At 40.9% G+C, this 27,678-nt stretch overlaps 2 protein-coding genes and 1 long non-coding RNA gene across 4 annotated transcripts in view; all 3 read right to left on the bottom strand.

Annotated features, from left to right (window-relative positions):
- The window catches only part of LOC135545809 (uncharacterized), a 33,067-nt gene extending 22,926 nt beyond the window's left edge, over window positions 1-10,141 (bottom strand). The window contains exon 1 of the mRNA XM_064973709.1: window positions 10,061-10,141. The gene's annotated coding sequence lies outside the window, so the exon portion shown is untranslated. The remainder of the gene's footprint in view (window positions 1-10,060) is intronic.
- Window positions 10,142-16,842: 6,701 nt separating this feature from the next.
- On the bottom strand, window positions 16,843-19,882 carry LOC135545808 (uncharacterized). The gene is made up of 4 exons (XR_010456511.1): window positions 19,389-19,882; window positions 19,165-19,260; window positions 18,569-18,864; window positions 16,843-18,473 (listed from the first exon to the last, which is right to left on the bottom strand). It is a non-coding gene; the product is annotated as an uncharacterized LOC135545808 (long non-coding RNA).
- A 186-nt stretch (window positions 19,883-20,068) lies between these two features.
- On the bottom strand, window positions 20,069-27,263 carry LOC135545807 (tetraspanin-7-like). Of its 2 annotated transcripts, none has more exons than XM_064973708.1 (8): window positions 27,048-27,263; window positions 24,024-24,212; window positions 23,849-23,923; window positions 23,473-23,568; window positions 22,014-22,169; window positions 21,759-21,842; window positions 21,468-21,552; window positions 20,069-20,838 (listed from the first exon to the last, which is right to left on the bottom strand). In XM_064973708.1, exons 1-7 carry the CDS (start codon window positions 27,132-27,134, stop codon window positions 21,484-21,486), a joined length of 756 nt encoding a protein of 251 aa, XP_064829780.1. In that variant the 5' UTR covers window positions 27,135-27,263; the 3' UTR covers window positions 20,069-20,838; window positions 21,468-21,483. The 2 variants fall into 2 exon arrangements, with proteins under 2 accessions (XP_064829780.1, XP_064829779.1); XM_064973707.1 differs by having other exon boundaries at window positions 20,069-20,931; window positions 27,048-27,262.
- Window positions 27,264-27,678: the final 415 nt, after the last annotated feature.

The following is a 27,678-nucleotide window of genomic DNA, read 5'->3' as shown; positions in this document are numbered from 1 at the left end:
AACAGAGAGGTGTACTTTCTTGGGGACCTTAATATTGACCTCGTTTCATCAAGCTGCCCGTTCAAGAGAAAGCTTCTCACTGTAACCAGGCTATTAATCAACCTACCAGGATGTTTACAAACACTATAGGAACAAGATCGTCCACATGTATCGGATCACATTTTTACTAATGCTGTAGAACTTTGTTCTAAAGATGCATCCGTACCTATTGGATGCAGTGATCACAATGTTGTGGCTATGTCCAGGAAAGCCAAAGTTCCAAAAGCTGGGCCTAAAATAGTGTATAAGTGGTCATACAAAATACTTTGCTGTGACTTATGTGGATGATGTTAAAAAAACGTGTGGGTCTGATGTGATTAATAAGGAACATCCAGATGCTGCACTTGATGAATTTATTAAATTACTTCTTCCAATTATTGATAAACATGCACCTGTTAAGAAACTGACTGTTAGAACTGTTAAGGCTCCATGGATTATTGAGGAATTTAAAAACTGTATGGTTGAAAGAGAGAAGGCTAAATTAGTGGCTAATAAGCCTGGCTGACTAAACTCAACAACAGAAAAGAAGAAACTGTAACGGCAGATTTCCTCCTTTTCGTAAGGATCGGACCAAGATGCGGCGTGGTAAGTGTTCATGACGATTTTAATAAGAAACACACTGAACACTAATGAAATACAAAAAACAATAAACGAATACGTGAAATAACCAAACCGAAACAGTACCGTGTGGCGAAAAACACAGACACGGAAACAAACACCCACCAACCAAAAGTGAAACCCAGGCTACCTAAGTATGATTCTCAATCAGAGACAACTAACGACACCTGCCTCTGATTGAGAACCATACTAGGCCGAAACAGAAACCTAACATAGAAAAACCAACAGACTGCCCACCCCAACTTACGCCCTGACCATACTCAATAAAGACTTGAAACTGTATTATGTGCTAACTGTGCCACTAGAGATCCTGGTTCAAGTCCAGCCTCTGTCTCAGCCAGCCGCGACCGGGAGACCCATGGGGCGGGCCACAATTGGCCCAGTGTCGTCCAGGTTAGGGGAGGGTTTGGCTGGCCGGGATGTCCATGTCCCATCGCGCTCTCGCGACTCCTGTGGCGGGCCGGGCTCATGCACGCTGACACGGTTGCCAGGTGTACAGTGTTTTCTCCGACACATTGGTGCGGCTGGCTTCCGGGTTAAGCAGGCATTGTGTCAAGAAACAGTATAGCTTAGCTCGGTCGTGTTTCTGAGGACACACAGCTCTCAACCTTCGCCTCTCCCGAGTCCGTACAGGAGTTTCAGCGATGGGACAAGACTGTAACTACCAATTGGATACAACGAAATTGGGGAGAAAAAGGGATTAAAAAATATTGAAAAAATAAAAAAGGAAGAGAAATTCAACTCCATCTTTCATCGAATCAGGTGGCTTATTCATCACAAAACCATTTGATGTTGCCAATTGTTTTAATCATTACTTAATTGGCAAAGTGGGCAAACTTAGGCAGGAAATGCAAACAACGAACAGTGAGCCATCGTATTCATGCATAAAAAAATAAATAATGAAAGAAAAGAAATGCATGTTTGAATTTTGTAACGTTAGTGTGGGAGAGTTGTTAACGATCAATAATGACAAACCTCCTGGCACTGACCACAAAGATGGAAAGCTACTGAGGATGAAGATTGTGGGAGCTGTACTGTCAGTTTTCATGGCTGCCTTTGATATTACTGGCCATAACCTGTTGTTGAAAAAACGTATGTGTATTGACTTTTCAACCTCTGCCATATCGTGGATTCAGAGCTATCTACAGTTGAAGTCGGAAGTTCACATACACCTTAGCCAAATACATTTTTAACTCAGTTTTTCACAATTCCTGACATTTAATCAGAGTAAAAATTCCCTGTCTTAGGTCAGTTAGGATCACCACCTTATTTTAAGAATGTGAAATGTCAGAATAGTAGATTTATTTAAGCTTTTATTTCTTTCATCACATTCCCAGTGGGTCAGAAGTTTACATACACTCAATTAGTATTTGGTAGCATTGCTTTTAAATTGTTTAACTTGGGTCAAACGTTTCAGGTAGCAAGCTTCCCACGGTAAGTCGTGTGAATTTTGGCCCAATCCTCCTGACAGAGCTGGTATAACTGAGTCAGGGTTGTAGGCCTCCTTGCTCCCACAAATGTTCTATAGGATTGAGGTCAGGGCTTTGTGATGGCCACTCCAATACCTTGACTTTGTTGTCCTTAAGCCATTTTGTCACAACTTTGGAAGTATGTTTGGGGTCATTGTCCATTTGGAAGACTCATTTGCGACCAAGCTTTAACTTCCTGACTGATGTCTTGAGATGTTGCTTCAATATAGCCACATAATTTTCCTTCCATGTGATGCCATCTATTTTGTGAAGTGCACCAGTCCCTCCTGCAGCAAAGCACCCCACAACATGATGCTGCCACCCCCATGCTTCACAGTTGGGATAGTGTTCTTCGGCTCTCAAGCCTCCCCCTTTTTCCTCCAAACATAACAATGTTCATTATGGCCAAACAGTTCTATTTTTGTTTCATCAGACCAGAGGACATATCTCCCAAAAGTACGATCTTTGCCCCCATGTGCATTTGCAAACCGTAGTCTGTCTTTTTTTATGGCAGTTTTGGAGCAGTGGCTTTTTCCTTGCTGCGGCCTTTCAGGTTAAGTCGATATAGGACTCGTTTTAAGGTGGATATAGATATTTTTGTACCCGTTTCCTCCAGCATCTTCACAGGGTCCTTTGCTGTTGTTCTGGGATTGATTCACACTTTTTGCACCAAAGTACATTCATCTCTAGGAGCTGTATGGCGGCTGCATGGTCCCATGGTGTTTATACTTGCGTACGATTGTTTGTACAGACGAACGTGGTACCTTCAGGCGTTTGGAAATTGCTCCCAAGGATGAACCAGACTTGTGGCGGTCTACAATGTTTTTCTGCGGTCTTGGCTGATTTCTTTTGATTTTCCCATGATGTCAAGCAAAGAGACACTGAGTTTGAATGTAGGCCTTGAAATACATCCACAGGTACACCTCCAATTGACTCAAATTATGTCAATTAGCCTATCAGAAGCTTCTAAAGCCATGACACCATTTTCTGGAATTTTCCTAGCTGTTTGAAGGCACAGTCAACTTAGTGTATATAATCTTCTGACCCACTGGAATTGTGACAGTGAATTATAAGTGAAATAATCTGTATGTAAACAATTGTTAGAAAAATTACTTGTGTCATGCACAAGGTAGATATCCGTACTGACTTGCCAAAACTATAGTTTGTTAACAAGAAATTTGTGGAGTAGTTGAAAAACAAGATTTAATGGCTCCAACCTAAGTGTATGTAAACTTCTGACTTCAACTGTATCTAACAGAACTCAAAGGGTTTTATTTAATAGAACCGTCTCTAATGTCAAACATGCAAAGAGGGGTGTACTGCAGGGCAGCTCTCTAGGCCCTCTACTCTTAGATTTTTACCAATGACCTGCCACGGGCATGAAACAAAACATGGGTGTCCATGTATGCTGATGATTCGACCATATACACATCAGCAAACACAGCTTATGAAGTCACTGAAACCCTTAACAAAGCATTGCAGTCTGTTTTGGAATGGGTGGCCAGTAATAAACTGGTATTGAACATCTCTAAAACTAAGAGCATTGTATTTGGTACAAATCATTCTCTTAGTTCTAAACTTCAGCTGAATCTGGTAATGAATGGTGTGACTAAATTACTTGACATTACCTTAGATTGTAAACATATAAATTCAATGGTTGTAAATATGGGGAGAGGTCTGTCCGTAATAAAGAGATGCTCTGCTTTTTTGACACCACATTCCAAAAGGCAAGTCCTGCAAGCTCTAGTTTTGTCTTATCTTGATTATTGTCCTGTCGTGTGGTCGGGTGCTGCAAGGAAAGACCTAGTAAAGCTGCAGCTGGTCCAGAACAGAGCGACACGTCTTGATCTTCATTGTAATCAGAGGGCTGATATACAGTGCCTTGCGAAAGTATTCGGCCCCCTTGAACTTTGCGACCTTTTGCCACATTTCAGGCTTCAAACATAAAGATATAAAACTGTGTTTTTGTGAAGAATCAACAACAAGTGGGACACAATCATGAAGTTGAACGACATTTATTGGATATTTCAAACTTTTTTAACAAATCAAAAACTGAAAAATTGGGCGTGCAAAATTATTCAGCCCCTTTACTTTCAGTGCAGCAAACTCTCTCCAGAAGTTCAGTGAGGATCTCTGAATGATCCAATGTTGACCTAAATGACTAATGATGATAAATACAATCCACCTGTGTGTAATCAAGTCTCCGTATAAATGCACCTGCACTGTGATAGTCTCAGAGGTCCGTTAAAAGCGCATAGAGCATCATGAAGAACAAGGAACACACCAGGCAGGTCCGAGAGTAAAAAAAAGAGTAGTATTAATTCAACGTGGTCTGATCCACAAAATTCTCAGGTACCTATCCAACTTTTTTATTTGTCAGAGATGTCCACCAGCATAATACCACAGTAGATACTCTAATATCCACTGTTTTAAATTAGTCTATCTGGTAAGAACACATTTTTATATACCGGCACTTTTTAAAAGAATGTAAAAAGTGAACAGTAAAACCTTTTATTGTCTGTATCTCTAATGTTTCTATATCTATGCGGCAGGGGCGGCAGGGTAGCCTAGTGGTTAGAGCGTTGGACTAGTAACTGGAACGTTGCGAGTTCAAACCCCCGAGCTGACAAGGTACAAATCTGTCGTTCTGCCCCTGAACAGGCAGTTAACCCACTGTTCCCAGGCCGTCATTGAAAATAAGAATTTGTTCTTAACTGACTTGCCTGGTTAAATAAAGATAAATAAAATTGTATATGTATTTATGCCAAAATAAAATATGGACCAAAATGGAAATAAGTCCCTGACTTTATTGTACAATCCCTGTCACTTTAAAAAATATTTGTACTGTGTGTATATATACTACCAGTCCAAAGTTTTAGAACTCTGACTCATTCAAGGGTTTTTGTTTATTTGTACTATTTTCTACATTGTAGAATAATAGTGAAGGCATCAAAACTATGAATTAACACAAATGGAATCATGTTGTAATCAAAAAAGTTTAAAATCAAAATACATTTTATATTTGAGATTCTTCAAATAGCCACCCTTTCCCTTGATGACAGCTTTGCACACTATTGGCATTCTCTCAACCATCTTCACCTGGAAAGCTTTTTCAGCAGTCTTGAAGGAGTTCCCACATATGTTTAGCACTTGTTGGATGATTTATCTTCACTCTGTGGTCCGACTCATCCCAAACCATCTCAATTTGTTTGTGGAGACCAGGTCATCTGATGCAGCACTCCATCACTCTCCTTCTTGGTCAAATAGCCCTTACACAGCCTGGAGGTGTGCTGGGTCATATTCAGGTAGAAAAGTCTCAACGTCAACAGTGAGGAGGCGAATGTGGGATGCTGGCCTTCTAGGCAGAGTTGCAAAGAAAAAGCCATATCTCAGACTGGCCAATAAAAATAAGAGATTAAGATGGGCAAAAGAATACACACTGGGCAGAGGAACTCTGCCTAGAAGGCCAGCATCCGGAGACGCCTCTTCACTGTTGACGTTGAGACTGGTGTTTTGTGGGTACTATTTAATGAAGCTGTTGAGGACTTGTGAGGCATCTGTTTCTCAAACTAGACACTAATGTACTTGTCCTCTTGCTCAGTTGTGCACCAGGGCCTCCCACTCCTCTTTCTACTCTAGTTAGAGCCAGTTTGCACTGTTCTGTGAAGGGACCAGTACACCGCGTTGTATGAGATCTTCAATTTCTTGGCATTTTCTAGCATGGAATAGCCTTCATTTCTCAGAACAAGAACAGACTGATGAGTTTCAGAAGAAAGTCCTTTGTTTCTGGCCATTTTGAACCTGTAATCGAACCCACAAATGCTGATGCTCCAGATACTCAACAAGTCTGAAGAAGGCCAGTTGTATTGCTTCTTTAATCAGGACAACAGTTTTCAGCTGTGCTAACATAATTGCAAAAGGGTTTTATAATGATCAATTAGCCTTTTAAAATGATAAACTTGGATTAGCGAACACAACGTGCCATTGGAACACAGGAGTGATGGTTGCTGATAATGGGCCTCTGTATGCCTATGTAGATATTCCATAAAAAAATCTGCATTTTCCAGCTACAATAGTCATTTACAACATTAACAATGTATACACTGTATTTCTGATCAATTTGAAGTTATTTTAATGGACAAAAAATGTGTTTTTCTTTCAAAAACAAGGACATTTCCAAGTGACCCCAAACTTTTGAATGGTAGTGTATATGGCATTAAAATGTTGAAAATCTGATTTCCCCTTTTCAAATTCCCCTTATTTTTATAACAAGCAAATAAAATATGTCTTGATTGTGTATGTCTTCATACTCCAGAGTTAATACTTGGTGGAAACACCCTTGGCAGCCCTTACAGCTGTGAATCATTTTGAATAAGATTCTTAGGGCAACATTTATCCATTCAATTTGGTTTGGAGTCATTGATGGACAGCAATATTCAAACCTTGTCTCTGACTTTCAAGCAAATTTACATCAAGACTGAGTTTGGACCACTCAGGAATGGGTATGTGCATGTGCATGGGTATGCTCGTCACCAGCAGGGACTGGGGAGTTTGTCAGGATCACAAGAAAGATGAAAGGAGCAAAGCCTAGATAAAAAGTTAAGGAAAACCTTGCCTCAGTCTTCTTAATACTTACCCCTGGGAGAGAGTTTTATTTTTAAGCAGGACAATTACACACATTTTAATGCCAAAGAGACACCAGAATGGCTTTCTCAGAAGCAGCAGTTGCATGTATTCATGGATGCCAAAAGAAGCCAGGCTTTCCCCCAAAAATGTAACAATATATGTATATTCTAAATAATATTTTGTCCATCTGTGCTTCAGAATTTTCTTTGAATTTCCAAGAGGCTGAATGTATCTCACGGAAAAAAGCATCCGGGGATAGCAAAACCGCGCCCCTCTGTCTCTGTACGTGTAGCCCATCTATCTGATGCTGTCTGGTCAAAAATAATATGACATTGTTGCTGCCTGTAGCATTGAATGCAAGGGAAGCCAGAGAGCATTTGGCCTCCCTTGCTAAAAAAAAAAGTGTAAAATAATAGCCAATCAGCGTTGAGCTAAACTGGGTGAGCTCAGCTGTGAATAGTCCTGGCGCACCCCCCAAAAAAGACAACCAAAACTAAAAGCCGTATGACAGTCATAGACCATTTCTTCAACTTGAAAGAGAGGAGGTTGGCATTGGCGTTTCTCCACAAGTAGGGTGAGTCAACATGTTTTTTCTGCTTGCATGAAAGCACACACACAGAAATCAGAACCCACACACACAGAAATCAGAACCCCCACACACAGGAATCAGAACCCCCACACACAGGAATCAGAACCCCCACACACAGGAATCAGAACCCCCACACACAGGAATCAGAACCCCCACACACAGGAATCAGAACCCCCACACACAGAAATCAGAACCCCCACACACAGAAATCAGAACCCCCACACACAGAAATCAGAACACACACACACAGAAATCAGAACACACACACACACACACACACAAATCAGAACCATGGACAGCCAAATCATATTTAGCTTACATTGATTGAACAAAATTGTTTTTGGTATCTTTTAGTTGTCACTGTATTAGATGAAGCATAGGTGATTCGATTGATGTTGAAATGTTGAAGTTGAAATGATGCTGGAATAGTGGAAGCAGCTCCTGTTTTCTTTGAGACTCTCTGTGGTTGTAAATCAATAGTTGTTCAGTAGTTAATAAATGTTGGAAACATTAACTTGGTTGACCATGCTGTAGGTCATGTACTGTAACTGTTTGTTACATGTAATATGCTTTGTGGACTTCAATGGACAGAGGTTGCTCTCCGGTTTTGTGATGAAACAAAGGTGTGGGTGAATTAATTCTGCCACTGTGTCTTCTTATTGACTCGGCCTTTAGGACTATATATCACAGTCACAAGGCATATGAACTAACAGGTTATAGAGCAAACAACGTAATTATCACAACACATAGGTTGCATTCAAGATTGCATTTTTATTAATTTTGACATTTTTCTATAATTTTTCTTTCACTTTGGAAATGTGAAGTAGGTTGTGTAAATCTGTAGGACAACAATTTAATATTTATTGTTTTTTTAAGCAGCTTACTTTCTCTAGGCACTGTAATAGCATAGAGATTCCAATTGAAGTTGATATTCAACGGTGGGTGTACCGGCGGCCATCTTTCTGGTGGTAATTGGAAGTTGAAATTGCAATTCAATTTAAATGTCAGCTAAATTGCAATGGTCTGAAGGGATAGGTCCATTCCATTGCTATTATTGAAATGACACCCAACCTGTATTCAATAGCATGCTGTGTCTCAACCAATGATGGGCCCAACAAAAGCACCTCAGATTATGTAAAATAGGGTCTAAGCTACAACATATCTGAAAAATACACAAATCTGAGTTTGCACGTTTTAAGATCATTGATGTCCAAAAAACAACAACATTAAAAACTATCTAGATTTCCAAAATAGTTTGACAACCCTGTTTGAAAGCTTTCAAATTATATCAAACTCAACTGTTTATCTTTTTCAGTGCTGAAGACATGTCTCATGGTAGGGTGGGGTATGCAACATTTTAACCCTAACCCTGTTCCTGAAGACTGTAGGAGTCATGGTTAGAGAGAACGCAGGATTGATGTGTGCTGTAGGTTGCTGAAACTGTTGGGATATCTGAGGTTATTCTCTTTTCCAAGAAGCAGAATGACCAAAGCAGTAAGCATGAATGTATGATGATCTGCACCCACTTGCAGTTGGTGAGTGCAGCCTGTAAGTGTGAGTGCAGTGTGAGTGCAGTCAGTAGCTTTTAAGGCTGACCCTAACTCCCCCCCCTGGTTTACAACACAGTGTATCCTCAGACCTGAAGATGTTATGTTACCTTGTCTGGTCTACCTTCACAGTTTTACAGTATATTGGAATTCGCTTCCTCTCAGGTAGTGGACAGGTTCCTTGATATATTGTTGACCTACTACACCACAAAAACAGAAGACTTTGAGAGAAATATGATTTTACTAACTGTAACTAATGCAAGGATGATTAGATACCCTGCAGTGAATCACCCAACGCATTGTGAAGTCCACAACATCATCAGCGAGCGTAACCATCACTTCAGAATTAGCTCATAATCTAATGCTTGATTATGCCTGTGCATTCATCATTACACCTGTATTAATACAATATCACTTCAACTTGCTACTGTATATGAAGCCATTCCCTATCTCTCCTGAATCATATATTCATTAGACTCTTGGCAACTGCTCGGACTCCGACCGCAAGGCACTACAGAGGGCAGTGCGTACGGCCCAGTACATTACTGGGGCCAAGCTTCCTGCCAACCAGGACCTCTACACCAGGCTGTGTTAGAGGAAGGCCCTAAAAATTGTCAAAGACTCCAGCCACCCCAGTCATAGACTGTTCTCTCTGCTGCTAGGTCCAAGAGGCTTTTAAACAGTTTCTACCCCCGAGCTACAAGACTACTGAACATGTAATCAAATGGCTACCCAGACTACTTGCGTTGCCTCCCCCCTTTTAAGTTGCTGCTGCTACTCTCTGTTATTATCGATGCATAAGTCTCTTTAATAACTCTACCAGCATGTATATATTACCTCAATTACCTCGACTAACCGGTGCCCCCGCACATTGACTCGGTACCGGTGCCCCCTGTATGGGTCAACTTTGAGCACCTTTATCTCCTGAGTGTTTTGGCATTCAGGTCCAAAAAGTATCTTTCTGACCACTTCTATTATGGGAAAACATGTATGGAAGGTTTTGTTCAAATCAAAAGGGATGCGGTCAGAAAGGGATTGAATTCATATGAAAAGGCCCATTAGATTAAATATGCTGCAAAACCATCACATAAATCCGCATCACCTTGTATAGATTTTCATGTGTCACTAGGTTAATAAAAGAAGTAAAAAAATATGAAAATATTGTCACTTACCTTGATCCTGGCCTGGATTCGAAGATACATTCAGTTTGTCTGACAGCAGTTTCTCTGAATAAGCCTCCCGCAAACCATGCACTTACTATATACTGTTCAGTCAAAACAGAAGTGAAAGTGGGGACCTAAAATAAAGCACACAGTGATGCAATCTCCATAGACAAATAATGGCAATACAATTGCCTTACTAAAGAGCTCAGTGACTTTCAACGTGGCACCTTTCCAAAAAATCAGTTCGTCAATATCTGTCTTGGTAGAGATGCCCCAGTCAACTGTAAGTGCTGTTATTGTGAAGTGGAAACAATTCAGTCGCAAAGTGGTAGGCCACAAACGTCCACAGAACAGGACAGCTGAGTGCTGAAGCACGTAGCGCTAAAAGTAATCTGTCCTCGGTTGCAACACTCACTACCGAGTTCCAAACTGCCTCTGGAAGCAAAGTCAGTACAATAACTGTTAGTCGGGAGCTTCATGAAATAGGTTTCCATGGCCGAGCAGCGGCACACAAGCCTAAGATCACCATATGTATTGCCACGCATCAGCTGAAGTGGTCTAAAGCTTGTTGCCATTGGACTTTGGTGCAGTAAAAATGCGTTCTCTGGAGTGATGAATCATGCTTCACCATTTGGCAGTCTGACAGACGAATCTGGATTTGACATAGACCAAACATTTGCCAGCAATCAGTCATCACTTCCTCCATGTCTTTTCAAATCATCCCTTGGTGTGGACATTCTTCCGTCTTATGAGAAGGTTGAAAGGGGCATTCCTATTGGAGTATTATCTTTGGAGTGGATTGCTTTTGGTGCTGGAGTTATGGTGTGACAGAGAGAATACAGTAGACGGCATGTGTCAAAAAAGTGATTGATGAGGTATTTTATGGGTCATGTGTTTATGCCCATATATGTACATCCTGTCAGGAAGTTCTCACGGTAGCAAGTGAGTGTTTATGTAACCTGATAGTGCAGCTGTTCATTTGAAGTAAAGCCTGTGTTTACATTAAAGCTGTTAAACTTAGAATCAATCAAATACTGTTCCGGCGACATCACATGAGCTGGAGTGTAAAAAATGAGATCCTCCTTCAAATGAAGGAGTCATTTCATGACTGCATTTCTTGTAAATTCTACATCACCAGGAATGCTGACAACAAGAGAACAGGTACTCAGGCGTACCATCTCTACTATGAATGAAACATGACCTCCAGGCCAAGCAAATGACTGGAGAAATACAACACAAATCGCTCTAGTTTATAATGCATATTTAGGATTGGCTGGTGGTCTCCTCCCTGCATTCATTCCATCAGCTAAAAAAAATGAGCAGCAACAGAGATATGTAAAACAACGAATGGAGTGCAACATTCATGATTCCATTCAAACCCAATGATACTTATGTTTGGAATACATTTGTGAGGCATTAAGTGAGGTGAGTACTTATTCTGCAGCGAGGGTGACTGCTACAGAGACAGGTTATAAACAATAGGAGGAACTTGGCAACAGACTTGAGTATGCACTAACTGAATATTAAGATGGGAGTGTGTTTGTCTGGGCGGATGTGCATATTTCTGAGGCTACTGTCGTAAGTCTCCACTTGGAATATCTAGCCTCCTCAAACAATTGAATGAAAGATTTACGTATTGTATGACATGCAATCTCTCACATTCCCTTCATAGATTTGTTATTGAATGGCCATTGTGGGGTTTTAGGCAAATAGTGAGTGTTTTTCTCTCTAATCTACTACATGTAAACATTTTGATTTGTTTACATTAGCACTTTGAAAAACCAAGTACTAGATTATTTTTACATGTTAATCCAGTATTTGACACAAGTGACTGTCAAGCAGATTAATGTCTGAATTTAGAAAAAGCAAAGGTTCTGAAACACTGGGATCATTTTTAGCACTGATCTCTCTATTCTCTGAGGTATCAGGACATACATGGTACTCAACAGAGTAAGGGAACAGGTATGTAAGGGCAGTAGGTGATGAACTCACCATGTGCACTACCCCGGTCACCCCCACCACCTCCAGCATGCCATCGTCAATGCGTGGTTTCCCGTAGCGCGAGTCACCCTCTGATCCCCACAGGTCTGCCCCAGAGCCCCAGCTGAACATACACACACGCAGTTGTAAGTACTGACTGTGTTTCAGATCGTCATGTACTTTTAGGTTTGTGTGAGTAAGGGGACTGTGTGTGAGGCCATTCCTCTTCATGAGCATGCATCTTGAAGTGAATGTCATACGTGATGAGTGTCTGACTGTCAACCGCGTGTAGAGTTTAACCCTGTGTGTTTTTGTGTGTATTTCCTACCTGGGGATGTTTAGGAAGATGAGGCCTTATAAATCAAATATGTCTTGATTGCGTGTCTTCACACCTCAGAGTTCATTCTTGGTGGAAACACCTTTGGCAGCCATTACAGCTGTGAATCATTTAGAATAAGATTCTTAGGGCAACATTCATTGTTTTTGTCAAAAATGCTCAAGCTCATTCAATTTGGTTGGGAGTCATTGATGGACAGCAATATTCAAACCTGTTCTCTGATTTTCAAGCAATATTAGGAATAGGTATTGGTATGGGTATGCTAGTCACCAGCAAGGACTGGGAAGTTTGTCAGAATCAAAATAAATATTAAAGGAGCAAAGCCCAGATAAAAAAATGTAAGAAAACCTCAGTCTTCTGAATACTTACTCCTGGGATAGTGTTGTATTTTTCAGCAGGACAATTACATAAATCTTTATGCAACCAGAATGGCTTTCTAAGAGGTAGCAGTGATGTGTATTCGTGGATGCCAAGGGAAGCCAGGATTCCCCCAAAAATTTGACCAATACAAAAATAAAAATAATATTTTGTCTCTGTGTTTCAGAATTTTCCTTCAATTCGCAAAATGCTGAGGACCACAACATAAATAAGTCCCAGAATGTATTGTGTGTTATCCTCAATGATTTTACTAATGTGCATGTATGGCGTTTCAAGTTTTATGTATGCTTGTTCTTTGAAATGGTCGAATGAATAAACTAAACTGAAGTATCTCAATGGAGAATGCATCCAAGCGAGCAAAATAGTGCCCATCTGTCTCTGTACATGTTGCCCATCTATCTGATGCTGTCTGGTCAAAATTAAATTATTAGTTTGTTTTTTTAAAGAATGAAAAAGTAATTTGACAACCCTGTTTGAAGAATTTGATATCATTTGAAACCGTTTATCTTTTTCAGTGATGATATCACGATCGTTATAAGGAGTGGACCAAGATGCAGCATGGAATGTTTCCATCCTTTTATTTGGAAGAGAAACTTAACAAAAACAATAAGGAAACGTGCCGCTCACAGTAGTGCTCACAGGCAACTATACCTAGACAAGATCCCACAAAGCACAATGGTGGAAATAGCTGCCTAAATATGATCCCCAATCAGAGACTACGATAAACAGCTGCCTCTGATTGGGAACCATACCAGTCCAACAGACATATAATTCCCCTAGATAACCCACTCTTAATCACACCCCGACGTAACCAACATAGAGAATAAACAGCTCTCTATGGTCAGGGCGTGACAGATGAAGACATGTCTCATGGTAGGGTGGGGTATGCAAAATAGGTCAACTTCGAGCACATCCATCTCCTGAATGTTTTTGCATTCAGGTCCAAAAAAGTCACTTTCTGACCACTTCTACTATGGGCAAACTTGTATGGAAGGTTTTGTTCAAATCAAAAGGGATGCGGTCAGAAAGGGATTGAATACATATGGAACAGCCCATTAGATTAAATGTGCTGCAAAGCCATCACATAAATCACCAAGATATTGTAGTTGCTCTGAATAAGCCTCCCTCAAACCATGTATTTATACTGTACTGTAGCTTGGGGGATACAATCAAAACAGAAGTGAAAGAGGGAACCTAAGCAGACAATGTGTTCGTTCACATTCAGCCCTCTTTAAGGGAACTGATTGCATATTAATTAGAAGTTAACCTGACAAAAGACTCACAACGAAGAGATTACAAATCTGTTCATTAACTATGCATGCTTTCAGTTCCCTTTGCATTATAAAAATGTGTTAACGTTCTATTCTAAGTGTACTGACTAAGTGTACTGTTTTTTATTTTTACTACAGACCATTTCAGATCTACACACCATATACACACAAGTGTGCAAAGAAGATGGGTAGTGAACAAAGACAGGAACAGGACATGGGTTCACATGGCTGAGACAGAAATACCAATACATACACTGAACAAAAACATAAACGCAACATGTAAAGTGTTGGTGCCATCTTTCATGACCTGAAATAAAAGATCCCAGAAATGTTCCATACGCACAAAAGCTTATTTCTCTCAAATTTTGTGCAAAAATTTGTTTACATCCCTGTTAGTGAGCATTTCTCCTTCACCAAGATAATCCTTCCACCTGACAGGTGTGGCATATCAAGAAGCTGATTAAACAGCATGATCATTGCACAGGTGCACCTTGTGCTGGAGACGATAAAAGGCCACTATAATTTACAGTTTTGTAACACAATGTTTTGAGGGAGCGTGCAATTGGCATGCTGACTGTAGGAATGTCCACAAAAGCTGTTGCCAGAGAATTGAATGTTAATTTCTCTACCATAAGCCACATCAAACATCATTTTTAGAGAATTTGGCAGTATGTCCAACCAGACCACATGTATGGCATCGTGTGGAAGAGCGGTTTGCTGATGTCAACATTGTGAACAGTGTGCCCCATGGTGGCGGTGGGGATATGGTATTGGCAGGCATAAGCTAAGGACAACGAACACAATTGCAATTTATCAATAGCAATGTCAATGTACAGATATACCGTAACAAGATCCTGAGGCCCATTGTCGTGCCATTCATCCACCGCCACATCACCATGTTTCAGCATGATAATGAATGGCCCCATGTTGCAAGGATCTGTACACAATTCCTGGAAGCTGAAAATGTCCCAGTTCTTCCATGGCCTGCATACTCACCAGATGTCACCCATTGAGTACATTTGGGAATCTCTGTTCCAGTTCCCGCCAATGTCCAGCAACTTCGCACAGCCTTTGAAGAGGAGTGGGACATAATTCCACAGGCCACAATCAACAACCTGATCAACTCTATGTGAAGATGTGTCGAGCTGCATGAGACAAAAGGTGGTCACACCAGATACTGACCGGTTTTCTGATTCACGCCCCTACTTCTTTTTTAAGGTATCTATGACCAACAGATGTATATCTATATTCCCAGTCATGTGAAATCCATAGATTAGGGCCTAATTTATTTATCAAAACTTCCTTTTTTCCTGATATGAACTGTAACTCAGTAAAATCTTTGAAGTTGTTGCATATTGCGTTTAGATTTTTGTTCAGTATAGATCCAGGGTGTCTTGAGTTCATTGACAATGAAAACATAGTAGCTTATTAATATACAGTAGTAGCGTATTAATCAACCTTTATATATTTAAAAAAAATGTAGACAAATGAGGCTACATGCCCAACACAAAACCAAATGAAAAAAGAACAGAATGTCTGCTATATATTTTTGGTGTAAACAGTACTTGCACTGGCTACCTTCCACAAACAGTCAAATATACTGTACCTTCACACTCCCTCTTTGCTGTGTGCTTCTTCCTTTATTAACATAACTCTTACAAAGCACAAGCCTTCAATGTCTCTGGGAAACAGGACGTAAATAGTATTTTTCATTCAACACAGTAACTACTTTACAATTTTACATCCACGTTCCATTTTCTACTTGTTTTTTCACAGCGAATATTAGGATGTTGTCCTTAATGTTTTGAACAAGGTGTGCATTTTTGAACATATAAATTAATTATATACATCCATTTATTTTTAAACAATATAACTTATAAATGCTTTGTGTCACACCCTGATCTGTTTCACCTGTCTTTGTGCTCGTCTCTACCCCCCTCCAGGTGTCACCCATCTTCCTCATTATCCCCAGTGTATTTATACCTGTATTCTCTGTCTGTTGCCAGTTCGTTTTGTTTCGTCAACCCGACCAGCATTTTTTCCCATGCTCCTTTTTGTAACAGGTTCCTGTTTTCTATCTTTCCCGGTTTTTGACCATTCTGCCTGTCCTGACCCTGAGCCTGTCTGCCATTCTGTACCTTTCGGACTCTGATCTAGACTACTGTCGTTTGCCTGCCCCCGTTTTTGTAATAAACTTTTGTTACTACAAAACTGTCCGCATCTGGGTCTTCTCCTGAGCCTTGACATTTCGTACCCCATCAAACCCCAAAATATAAGCATGTTTTACTCCAAAGTTTGTAGACAATGTAAACAACACCCAGTAATAATTAATCAATATACACATGACAGGGTAAATATGTTTTTCTTTTACCAAACTGATGCTTGTCAATCTTATTCTTCCTGTTTTTAAAACATGGTTAAAACAATTTTGCTACCATCGATGGCCAGTCCTTGCTTCCATAACTGTGTATGAATTTGAGAGTGGTTACATTTCTCCAGCTCCATCCCTCAGCTAAATAATAAACAGAGTTATTGTTTGTTTCAATTAAGGATTCTAGCTTTAAAAGTTGTTTCAGATTACACTAAATCCAGGTAAGAGTGGCTGGGTAAAGGTAGTTTGGACTTTGTGGAGAAGGGCCATGGAGTCCCAGCCTTGTGATCAAGATACAGTCCGATTTGCCTTTATTTTCGTGATTGGGAGGGGCTGAGGCCAGGAATTTTTGTGCTAGAACTGAAGTCAACCTTCAGTTGACTTCTGTAACAGTAAAATCCTTGGTTTCATGCACGTTAACATCAGAAGCCTCCTCCCTAAAAAAAAAAAAAAAAAAAAAAAAAATCACTGCTTTAGCACACTCCAACCCATGTCTGAATCCTGATTTAGGAAGGCCACCAAAAATTCTGAAATTTCCATCCCCAACTACAACATTTTCCACCAAGATAAAACTGCCAAAGGGGGTGGAGTTGCAACCTACTGCAGAGACAGCCTGCAGAGTTCTGTCATACTATCTAGGTTTGTGCTCAAACAGTTCAAGCTTCTACTTTTAAAAATCCACCTTTCCAGAAATAAGTCTCTCCCTGTTGCCGCTTGTTACAGACCCCCCTCAGCCCCCAGCTGTGCCCTGGACACCATATGTGAATTAATTGCCTCCACATTTATCTTCAGAGTTTGTACTGTTAAGGTGACCTAAACTGGGATATGCTTAACACCCTGGCCGTCCTACAATCTAAACTAGATGGCTGGTTATTCTTTAAAAGCGCTTTCCTCACCATATTAAATAAGCATGCCCCATTCAAAAAAAATTAGAACCAGGAACAGATATAGCCATTGGTTCACTCCAGACCTGACTGCTCTTGACCAGCACAAAAACCTCCTGTGGCGTACTACATTAGTATTGAATAGCCCCCGCGAAATGCAACTTTTCAGGGAAGTTAGGAACCAATATACACAGGCAGTTTGGAAAGCAAAGGCTAGAATTTTCAAACAGAAATTTGCATCCTGTAGCACAAACTACAAAAAGTTTCGGGACACGGTATTGTCCATGGAGAATAAGAGCACCTCCTTCCAGCTGCCCACTGCACTGAGGCAAGCAAACACTGTCACCACCTATAAATCCACAATAATTGAGAATTTCAAAAAGCATTTTTCTATGGCTGGCCATGCTTTCCACCTGGCCACCCCTACCCCGGTCAACAGCTCTGCACTCCCCATAGCAACTTTCCCAAGCCTCCCCTATTTCTCCTTCACCCAAATCCAGATAGCTGATGTTCTGAAAGAGAAGCAAAATCTGGACCCCTACAAATCAGCTAGGCTAGACAATCTGGACCCTCTCTTTCTAAAATTATCAGCCAAAATTGTTGCAACCCCTATTACTAGCCTGTTCAACCTCTCGTATCGTCTGAGATCCCCAAAGATTGGAAAGCTGTTGCGGTCATCCCCCTCTTCAAAGGGGAAGACACCCTAGACCCAAACTGCTACAGACCTATATCTATCCTACCCTGCCTTTCTAAGGTCTTCGAAATGTGTAACTTCGCATTGTTGTTTGTGTCGCACTGCTTTGATTCATCTTGGCCAGGTCGCAGTTATAAATGAGAAGTTGTCCTCAACTGACCTACCTGGTTAAATAAAGTGAAATAAGAAATATATATATTAATTGTGCATGAAAGTGTAACCAAAGCTATACCTGTAGAACTCGTAGCTGGACCTAGAGTAGTCCAACCTTCAAGACACCCTACTAATGCCTAAGTACGACACAGCCACAGAAACATGGCTGCCTTCCCAGTTAGCCTCCCAGTAATAACGTCATTGGAGGCCCTCTCTGCACAGAGCTTTAGGAGATGAAAAGCTCTGTGGAAGGCTTAGGTGAACCATATGAGTTGAATGACACTTCCTTCTTGTCCCCAGACAGAATGAGATGCCTATTTGCTGTGCTGGCATCCACTGTCAGCTGGATGAAATCTGTTCAGGGAGAAATATAATGTTGTGGCATTCGAATTATATTCATATTGACAAAATATATTCAACATATCATCTAATAAGTCAATTTAATTCACCTCTTGAAGGCCAACGTTAAGCCCAACCAGCTCTCACAGTCTCACGTCCGAATTAGACGTTCATCCATGTTTCTCAAACGTCAAATTTCAAAGTGTTTAAGGTTAAGTTCAGGCATTAACTCAGGATGTTAAAGTTAAGGGATAAGGAGAGCTTGGGGCCTATAGGTGTGTTAGTTCATGGGTGTGTAATATTGCACAAAGTTTATCTGAGGGAGACTGGGTGTGCGCGCCAAAACATGTATTATGTCCAGAACTCCTCTCTGGTCTTGGGAACTGCACAACCTGGACATCTGTCCCTGTGAAGGAGAGTCAACTATAACCTCACGCCTTATAACAAAGATCTGTTTTATATGTTATTGAGCAAGCGACTTAGTCATGCATACATTTTAAGTATGAGTGGTCCTAGAAACGAACCTACTATCCTGGCATTGCACCATGCTCTACCAAATGAGCTACAGAGTACCAGTGGTTACGAAAACAAAATAGCAATCAATCAGATTTAGTCTATAGAATATATAACAGGGGAGCCTGGTCCTAGATCAGCACTCATACTCTGAGACACAATTGTGAATACAGGCCCAGGTCAGAATACTCACCTTGAGATACTCCAAGGCAGGTCTCAGTTATTTTACTTCATTCTCTTGCTTTCCTGTGCCCTCTGCTGGTATGTAGTCCATGTCCCTCAACGTTTTCTGCATGATAAAAACAGTCAGCATTTTATGGTATCCATATATTTTGAAAAAACAACAAGGTAACAGGGATGACTAGCACAGAAGTCATGATATAAAGATTTAGCATCTCAAATCAGTCCTACCCTTACCTGTTGCCCAGCCCTCTGCTGCTGCTGAAACAACCATATGACCGTGGTGTTGATTCACGGAGAACAGATACAGTGATCACAATGACATACATTTCAAGCACTTAATTGTAATGAGGGCAAATGTTCTTAATTTCACCGGCGTCGAACAGGGTAGGCCTATGCTTCATCAAGCCGGGAACTTGATGTTGATGCTTGAGAGGAGTTTCACGAAACGAGGCGACTCAAATTAGGCAGGACTTGACAACTTTTTGTTTCATCACGAGGCAGAAATCCCACTCGTCGTCGTCCGGGGCTAGCATAACAGTTACCTTTCAAAGATACTTGGGAGACTGATCATTCGTTTCTCCAGAAGCACCACCATCATAACATTTTTCTTCAGCACAAACATTGGGGTAAATGTATTTATGCACTGAGGGCAGCTGTAGATACCGTTTAAATCCTCGCCATACCAACAGTATGTTTGTCACACAACTCATGTAGTAACTGTCCATATGGGATAGTCACCGGAAACCATTTTGCAATGCAAACGACTTTCTATTTGACGAGGTCAGGTCGGCCCTTATCCATATCGTTCTGTTCCTAGTGAAAACACCCCATGTATATTCAGTTCACACCTTTTCCTTCAATAAAAACAAACAAGGTAGACCTTTGAAAAACAGTCTCATTCGAATGCGACCCAGTTGTTTTAAAGAGTTTAGGTACCTTTATTATTATTCAAGTATTTTTACATGCGGTTTCCACAAATCAACAACCATTAACACTGACAATTATTTTCATCTGAGGAAATGCATATTATTTGAAAACGTGAACATAAGACTTGCACACCAAAGTTACAGTAAATCACATGAAAGGCTTATAAAACACCTTTACGTTCCCACGAGAATCATGGTGGTGTATAATTGTTCTCTTCTCTATTAAACTAAGTGTCCACAGCATGCAATCCATCCCTCTACCCGCAAAGGCTACTACACACCTTCCAATACTTTTCTCCCCGTCTCCACAGAAGAGATGGAATTTACTGTGGTGTTACAGATGGCCTTCTTAGTCACTACTACAGTCACTGTAATGCTGAACATGAAAATAGCAGACTATAGTAAGAGCACTTTAACCACAAGATGCCATATAACTAGAATATGACGGCAGCATTTATGATGAAGAATGAAATGAATATGGACATAACATGAATATTTTTGCTAAGCTCACCAAATAAATTGCAATACATATGTCATTTATAATAACATTAAAACAGACAATGAATGAAAAATATTACATTTATAAAGTCTGAATCCCAAATGAACATTCAAGCACAAACTGTATTCCACTAGCCTTAGCAAGACAAAGCTTAATCAAAACGATGGAGAACTGCAGAAATCGATCCCTTATGGTTTCCAATAACTTTTTCCCTTCAGTCTGGTTGCCATTGAAAAGTGAGTGTCAGCGAGAGTGAATTCTGAAATGACAGAACCATTACACATTGACCAAGGATTAAAACTATGCGCGTTCCCTTTGAGTCGGTGTGCGTCATGACCTGCCCGTTAGTGACCTGCAAATTTTTTTTAAATAAAAAAAAAGACAAAATGACATGTTAGAAGGGTTGTAGTCATTAACATTCCCATGAGTTTGATTGGTGCATCAATAATATAATTGTATTGTCACATGTGCCAAATACAACAAGCCCTTTAAACCAACAATGCAGTTCCTGTTTAAAAAAATATGAAATTAACCTGATATAACAATAATCAATGTTACATCAGGTTGGGGATTTCAGCCACTGGTCTTACTCAACTGTTGAGCATATTACTGATACACTCTACTACATTTCAACATGATCACCTTCCTGGGTAATGAATACTATATCTGTGGAGAGGGAGGCATTTCCTTACATGAAAATGCTCTCGTCCATAGAGGGAGAATCAAGAAGCTGGTACACAGCAACTTAAGTGACCAAACCAAGTGCAGGGGTTCCAGTATAGTGTACTATATGACAATAACATGTACATTTTGGGCACTCTAAAGACATGACTTCAATAACAATATGAGGCATGGGATCCCCCAGTACTAGTCCATGTAGGGTACTACCTGTGAAAGGACACTGCTAGACCATCTCGTACTGGTTGTTGGTGATGTATCGAGACAAGCAGCAGGCCAAGAACACCCCAATGAGCTAGGCAGAAAGTTAAGAGTTTCAATTAGGATGTGAAGACAAAATTGACATGCACTCATTTCATGTATTAAAAGAAAATGGGAAATCTATCATTTTCTTGATGATCTAACAACATTTCAAGATCTATGCTACATTGTATATTTTCTCCCATAGAGATTATTATGCCTACAGGCCAATATCAAATAAAGGCTCTTCAATGGATGTACCTGGAAGAATGCAATTCCAAAAGATATTCCGGCAATGATTCCCAGGTTAGACTCCATCAAAGTGGTCACCTTCGAGAAGCAGCCCTGAAACATGTTAAGCAGAAGGAAAATAAATATGGTTTCACAAGGTTATAGCTGTTCAAAGGGCATACTGGACTGGCAATACTTAGCCTAAAAGACTGGTAAACTATGAACCACAGCTCTGACATAATTCTGTATGATATGATTGATAATGATATGCGGCAGTGCTCTCACCGTGTTATACACCAAGTCGCGAGCCACGTCAAGGTCCTTGAGGTCCTTGACAGCGCAGACAGTGTTCTCTTTGCAACAGCTGTCAGGGATGCCTTGGTCTTTGAAGTATTTTGTTGTGTTCCAGTCCGTGTAACTATCCACTCCACAGCAGTGCAACTGCACAAAACACACATTTACTAATTATCAAGAGGAAATAACAATTTCGCGAGATCTTAGCCAACAACCTCCTTCCCTCAGTAAGAGCATTGAAGATGGGTCGTGGCTGGGTCTTCCAGCATGACAACGTCCCGAAACACACAGCCAGGACAACTAAGGAGTGGCTCCGTAAGAAGCATCTCAAGGTCCTGGAGTGGCCTAGGCAGTCTCCAGATCTGAACCCAATAGAAAATCTTTGGAGGGAGCGGAAAGTCCGTATTGCCCAGCGACAGCCCCGAAACCTGAAGGATCTGGAGAAGGTCTGCATGGAGGAGTGGGCCAAAATCCCTGCTGCAGTGTGTGCAAACCTGGTCAAGAACTACAGGAAACGTATGATCTCTATAATTGCAGACAAAGGTTTCTGTACCAAATATTAAGGTCTGATTTTCTTATGTATCAAATACTTGTCATGCAATAAAATGCTAATTAAATACTTAAATCATACAATGTGATTTTCTGGATTTTTGTTTTAGATTCCATCTCTCACAGTTGAAGTGTACCTATGATAAAAATGACAGACCTCTACATGCTTTGTAAGTAGGAAACACTGTCGATTTTGCAGATTATCAAATACTTGTTCTCCCACTGTATATACAGGCTCAGTGGTTATATACAGGCTCAGTAGCAGGCTCAGTGGCTATATACAGGCTCAGTGGCTATATACAGGCTCAGTGGCTATATACAGGCTCAGTGGCTATATACAGGCTCAGTGGCTATATACAGGCTCAGTGGCTATATACAGGCTCAGTGGCTATATACAGGCCCAGTGGCTATATACAGGCCCAGTGGCTATATACAGGCCCAGTGGATATATACAGGCCCAGTGGCTATATACAGGCCCAGTGGCTATATACAGGCCCAGTGGCTCTATACAGGCTCAGTGGCTATATATTATTTTTTAAGTGTCAGTTTCAGGGTCAGTGCAAATGCCATATTTACAATGTGCAGGGACACTAAATCATACTAAACTATCATACAAAATCAGATCATGTTAAAAGGTGGTTCTATTGTACATCAATGAGTTATTCAATAATGGTGGAGGAGGATCATAACCTAATACAATAGTATACCAACAAGCTCTATGCAACTCTGAAAACAGATAGTGAAGCGTAAACATCTGTACTATAGAAGTTGTTTATAGTAACACTTCTACAGGGTCTTTGATCAAATTCAGCTGCCATTTCTCTAAACAGCATGTTTTGTGTTATTTGCAAAGGAACCAAACACAGTTAGGCTTCGCATTGAATAACAGGATACCACTTACAGTCTTCTGGATGTTGTCAACCGCAGAGCTTTTGGGGTCAGTGGTATTGTAGTTCGTCACAGCATCTTTATAGGCATCACCTAATACAGCCTTTATCTGCAAGAAACCAAACATGAACTGGGTTTGATTTGGGGCCAACTGAACCCGATAGTAATGTCAAGTGTATTGTAAGTCACCTCAGAAGTACCCCCACATTGGTGTTTGCTCATCTATAGTTCACCGCAACATTTCGACCAGAACGCCTTCCAGACGTTGCAGTAAACTATATGGGAACATCCCTCAGTGCACAGATATGTCCATTCTTTATATATAACCGTTTTGGTACCCAGCACCTGGTAAATTGTTAGATGTGGGAACACTACTTTTGAACTAATACCTCATGTCTGAATAAGAAGCCAGAGATGCCGGCCACAAACTCAGCTATGAACACCAGCACCAGGAACATGGCATACTGAGGGGAGAGAAACAACTCATCAATTTACATACAACAAAGACAAACATTTGAGGAGAATGTGCAAATACAAAATGTAACACATCACAGTGTAACTGACCAGCTTCAGCATCCATGGGCTCCCGCGGCATGTAGCGAAGCAACCAAACAGGCCAAAAATGACGATGATGGCTCCAGTCCCGATGAGGACATATGGTGCGTTGGTGCTCTTCTCAGAAGCCAGCTGGAAATAAGCTTCCAGGCTCACCTTCCCCCAGACTCCAACAGCCAGAAGGATAACCCCTGTAAACTGGGAGAAAGCACAGACAGTCAACTCCAATCTCAGGTAATGTCCCTAGGGGATGTTTCAGAGATTTGACCTAGTTCTGACACAAACTCAAGATTTAAAGCGAAAAACAAACAACCTTCATTATACACCTTGAACACCTAACAATTATATTCAGCTCAGTGTGATGTCAGGGGCCAGTACACATCTGAAACAGCTTTGAAGTTGGTATAAATGCCTACAACAAGAAGGGAAAGTCAGCATGGAACTTACATGGAATATCAAAAGGGATTGATATTCAATCGATCCCTATCCCAGTCTGCGGTCCCCACATGCTTCAAGATGGCCACCACTGTTCCTGTTCCCAATAAAGCTAAGGTTGAACTAAATGACTACCGCCCTGTAGCACTCATCTCTGTCATCATGAAGTGCTTTGAGAGACTAGTCAAGGACCATATCACCTCCACCTTACCCGTCACCCGAGACCACCTCCAATTTGCTTACCGCCCCAATAGTTCCAGACGATGCAATCGCCATCACGCTGCCCTAACCCATCTGGACAAGAGGAATACCTACGTAAGAATGCTGTTCATTGACTACAGCTCAGCATTCAACACCATAGTAACCTCCAAACTAATCATTAAGCTTAAGACCCTGGGTCTCGAACCCGCCCTGTGAAACTGAGTCCAGGACTTCCTGACTGGCCGCCCCAGGTGGTGAAGGTCGGAAACAACATCTCCACTCCGTTGACCCTCAACACTGTGGCCTCACAAGGGTGCATTCTCAGCCCTCTCCTGTACTCCCTGTTCACCCATGACTGCGTGGCCATGCACGCCTACAACTCAATCATTAAGTTTGCAGACACTACAGTGGTAAGCTTGATTACTAACAACGACTAGACGGCCTACAGGGAGGAGGTGAGGGTCCTCGGAGTGTGGTGTCAGGACAATAACCTCTTCTCACGCAATGTCAGCAAAACAAAAAGAGATGATTGTGGACTACAGGAAACAGCAAAGGCAGCACCCCCTATCCACATCGACAGGACAGTAGTGGAGAAAGTGGAGCGTTTTAAGTTCCTCTGTGTACATATCACCGACAAATTGAAATGGTCCACGCACACTGATAGTGTGGTGAAGGCGCAACAGGATGCAGAATTTGATTTGGCTTGTCACCGAAAACCCTCACTACCTTTTACAGGTGCACAATTGAGAGCATCACCGCCTGGTACGGCAACTGCACCGCCCACAAACGCAGAGCTCTCCAGAGGGTGGTGTGGTCTGCACAACGCATCCCCGGGGGTAAACTACCTGCCCTCCAGGACACCTACAACACCCGATATCACAGGAAGGCAAAAAAGATATTCAAGGACAATAACCACCTGAATCACTACCCGTTCACCCCACTTCCATCCAGAAGGCGAGGTCAGTAAACGTGCATCAAAGCTGGGGCAGAGATTGAAAAACAGCTTCTATCTCAAGGCCATCAGATTGTTAAACAGTCACCACTAGCACAGACAGGTGGCTGCTTAGCTACAGACTTGATATCATTGGCCACTTTAATAAATGGAACGCTGGTCACTTTAATAATGCCACTTTAAGAATGTTTACATATCTCACATTACTCATCTCATATGTATATGATGTATACTGTATCCTTCACCATCTATTGCATCGAAGCTGCTCGGTCACTGCTCATCCATATATTTTATACTTATATATTCTCATCCCATTCCTTTACTAGATTGTGTGTATTAGGTTTTGTTGAGGAATTGTTAGATATATTACCGCACTGTCAGATCTAGAAGCACAAGCATTTCGCTACACTCGCAGTAACATCTGCTAACCTAGTGTATGTGACCAATCAAATTTGATTCAACCCAGCCCCCCTCACCGAAACCACCAATAATAGCCCATGGTCTCACATCAGTGAGCTCAGCATCTTCCTTTGTATAATATCCCTTACTTTTACCAGAGTCATATACTCATGGACTGCAGTCATCAGTCCATTGGACCATGAATTATACAAATCACCCTCCATATAGCAATAAATGACAAATGTGTTGTCATGAACTTTGAACCCATAAAAGCCACGTTTGATTAACGTCGTAGATAGAATAATATAAACTGTGAAGAAACACCATTTGAGATCATAATAGTTATTTAGTAAGAGTGCGGCTGTCTGAGATTGAAATACAATCAACAACCAGACCTAACTTCGAATAGTCGTTCCCAACATCTGACAGTTTGTCTACGAATGTCACCAAGATCCCCGCAATCAAACCTTTAAAATGTTTTATTTTTTATTTTATTTGACCTTTATTTAAGCAGGCAAGTGACTTAAGAACAAATTCCTATTTTACAATAACGGCCTACCCCGGCAAAACCCTAACGACGCTGGGCCAATTGTGCGCCGCCCTATAGGATTCCCGATCATGGCAGGTTGTGATACAGCCCGTGATCGAACCAGGGTCTGTAGTGACGCCTCAAGCCCTGAAATGCAGTGCCTTAGAACGCTGCGCCACTCGCGAGCCGCAACGCTCATAACAAAAAAGAAACAATGTAACGTGGCTTTGCAACGTTGTCACGGTTGGATAAACGCACACAGACAGCATCTGCGCATAAATAATGTAAAGTAGCTCGAGGCTTCGCTATATCCAACAATTAAGTGATTATTTTCCAACTATGTTTTCTAACTATTACAGGGAAATTGTTTTATTTTCAATAACTCGAGTTCTTACGTTTCAGCCAAAGCATTACGTTATTCGTTTGGAAATTCCTTTTGGAATTTAGGCATCGCCGCTAACTTAGCCCATTGTTAACTTAGTTTGCTTGCATCAGTTATTTACAAGTGAACACTTACCCAAAATATGAGACTGTAAGAAATAAGAAAGGTCTTGAGACATGTAATCACTGGCTTAGTTTGAAGCCTTCTTGATGGGGGAGACATTATGGCTATTTCGCAAAAATTGGCAATCAAAAAGTATCGTTGTTCCAAAGTGAGAGAGAAAAAAACCCACTTCCACAACGTCTTGCAGGAAAACTTTTGTCGACAAATCACAGAATCCAAGGAGAAGGGAAGTGTCGTCACTGATCCCGATTCACTTTCCTGTGAGGAAAAAATTAATTCCTAGGATTTATGGGAAGTTTTATTTCGCTTGTATTTATAATTTTCCAAAATAATATAATAGAACATAATATAATAACTTAATTTTTCATAGAGGAAACGTCAGTTGTGGCAAATCGGATGAGACAGTATACACATGACAAATACAAACGCTACAAAATACAAGAGTAATGCCGCTATACACGTGCAGCAATAACAAAGCGTTCTTCTCAACCGTTTCGGTAAAATGCTGAGGGATGGGGCTGGAGAAATGCAACCACCCTCAAATTCATATATATAACTATGGATGCAAGGACTGACCATGATATCAAAATTATAGTTTTGAGGTGGTATAGTTTTTGTTTTTATTAATTTGTTTACAAACATT

Source organism: Oncorhynchus masou, chromosome 9 (genome assembly GCF_036934945.1).
Source record: "Oncorhynchus masou masou isolate Uvic2021 chromosome 9, UVic_Omas_1.1, whole genome shotgun sequence".
Classification (NCBI taxonomy): domain Eukaryota; kingdom Metazoa; phylum Chordata; class Actinopteri; order Salmoniformes; family Salmonidae; genus Oncorhynchus; species Oncorhynchus masou.
This window is presented reverse-complemented; position numbering and strand designations above follow the sequence as displayed.

Excerpts from the sequence above, each read along its gene's own strand:
- LOC135545807 (XM_064973708.1), bottom strand. The coding sequence starts at position 27,134 with ATGTCTCCCCCATCAAGAAGGCTTCAAACTAAGCCAGTGATTACATGT. Across the intron at positions 23,569-23,848 it reads GCTTCTTATTCAGACATGAG|ATAAAGGCTGTATTAGGTGA; the intron begins GTATTAGTTCAA and ends GGTTTCTTGCAG. Across the intron at positions 22,170-23,472 it reads TTGACAACATCCAGAAGACT|TTGCACTGCTGTGGAGTGGA; the intron begins GTAAGTGGTATC and ends TGTTTTGTGCAG.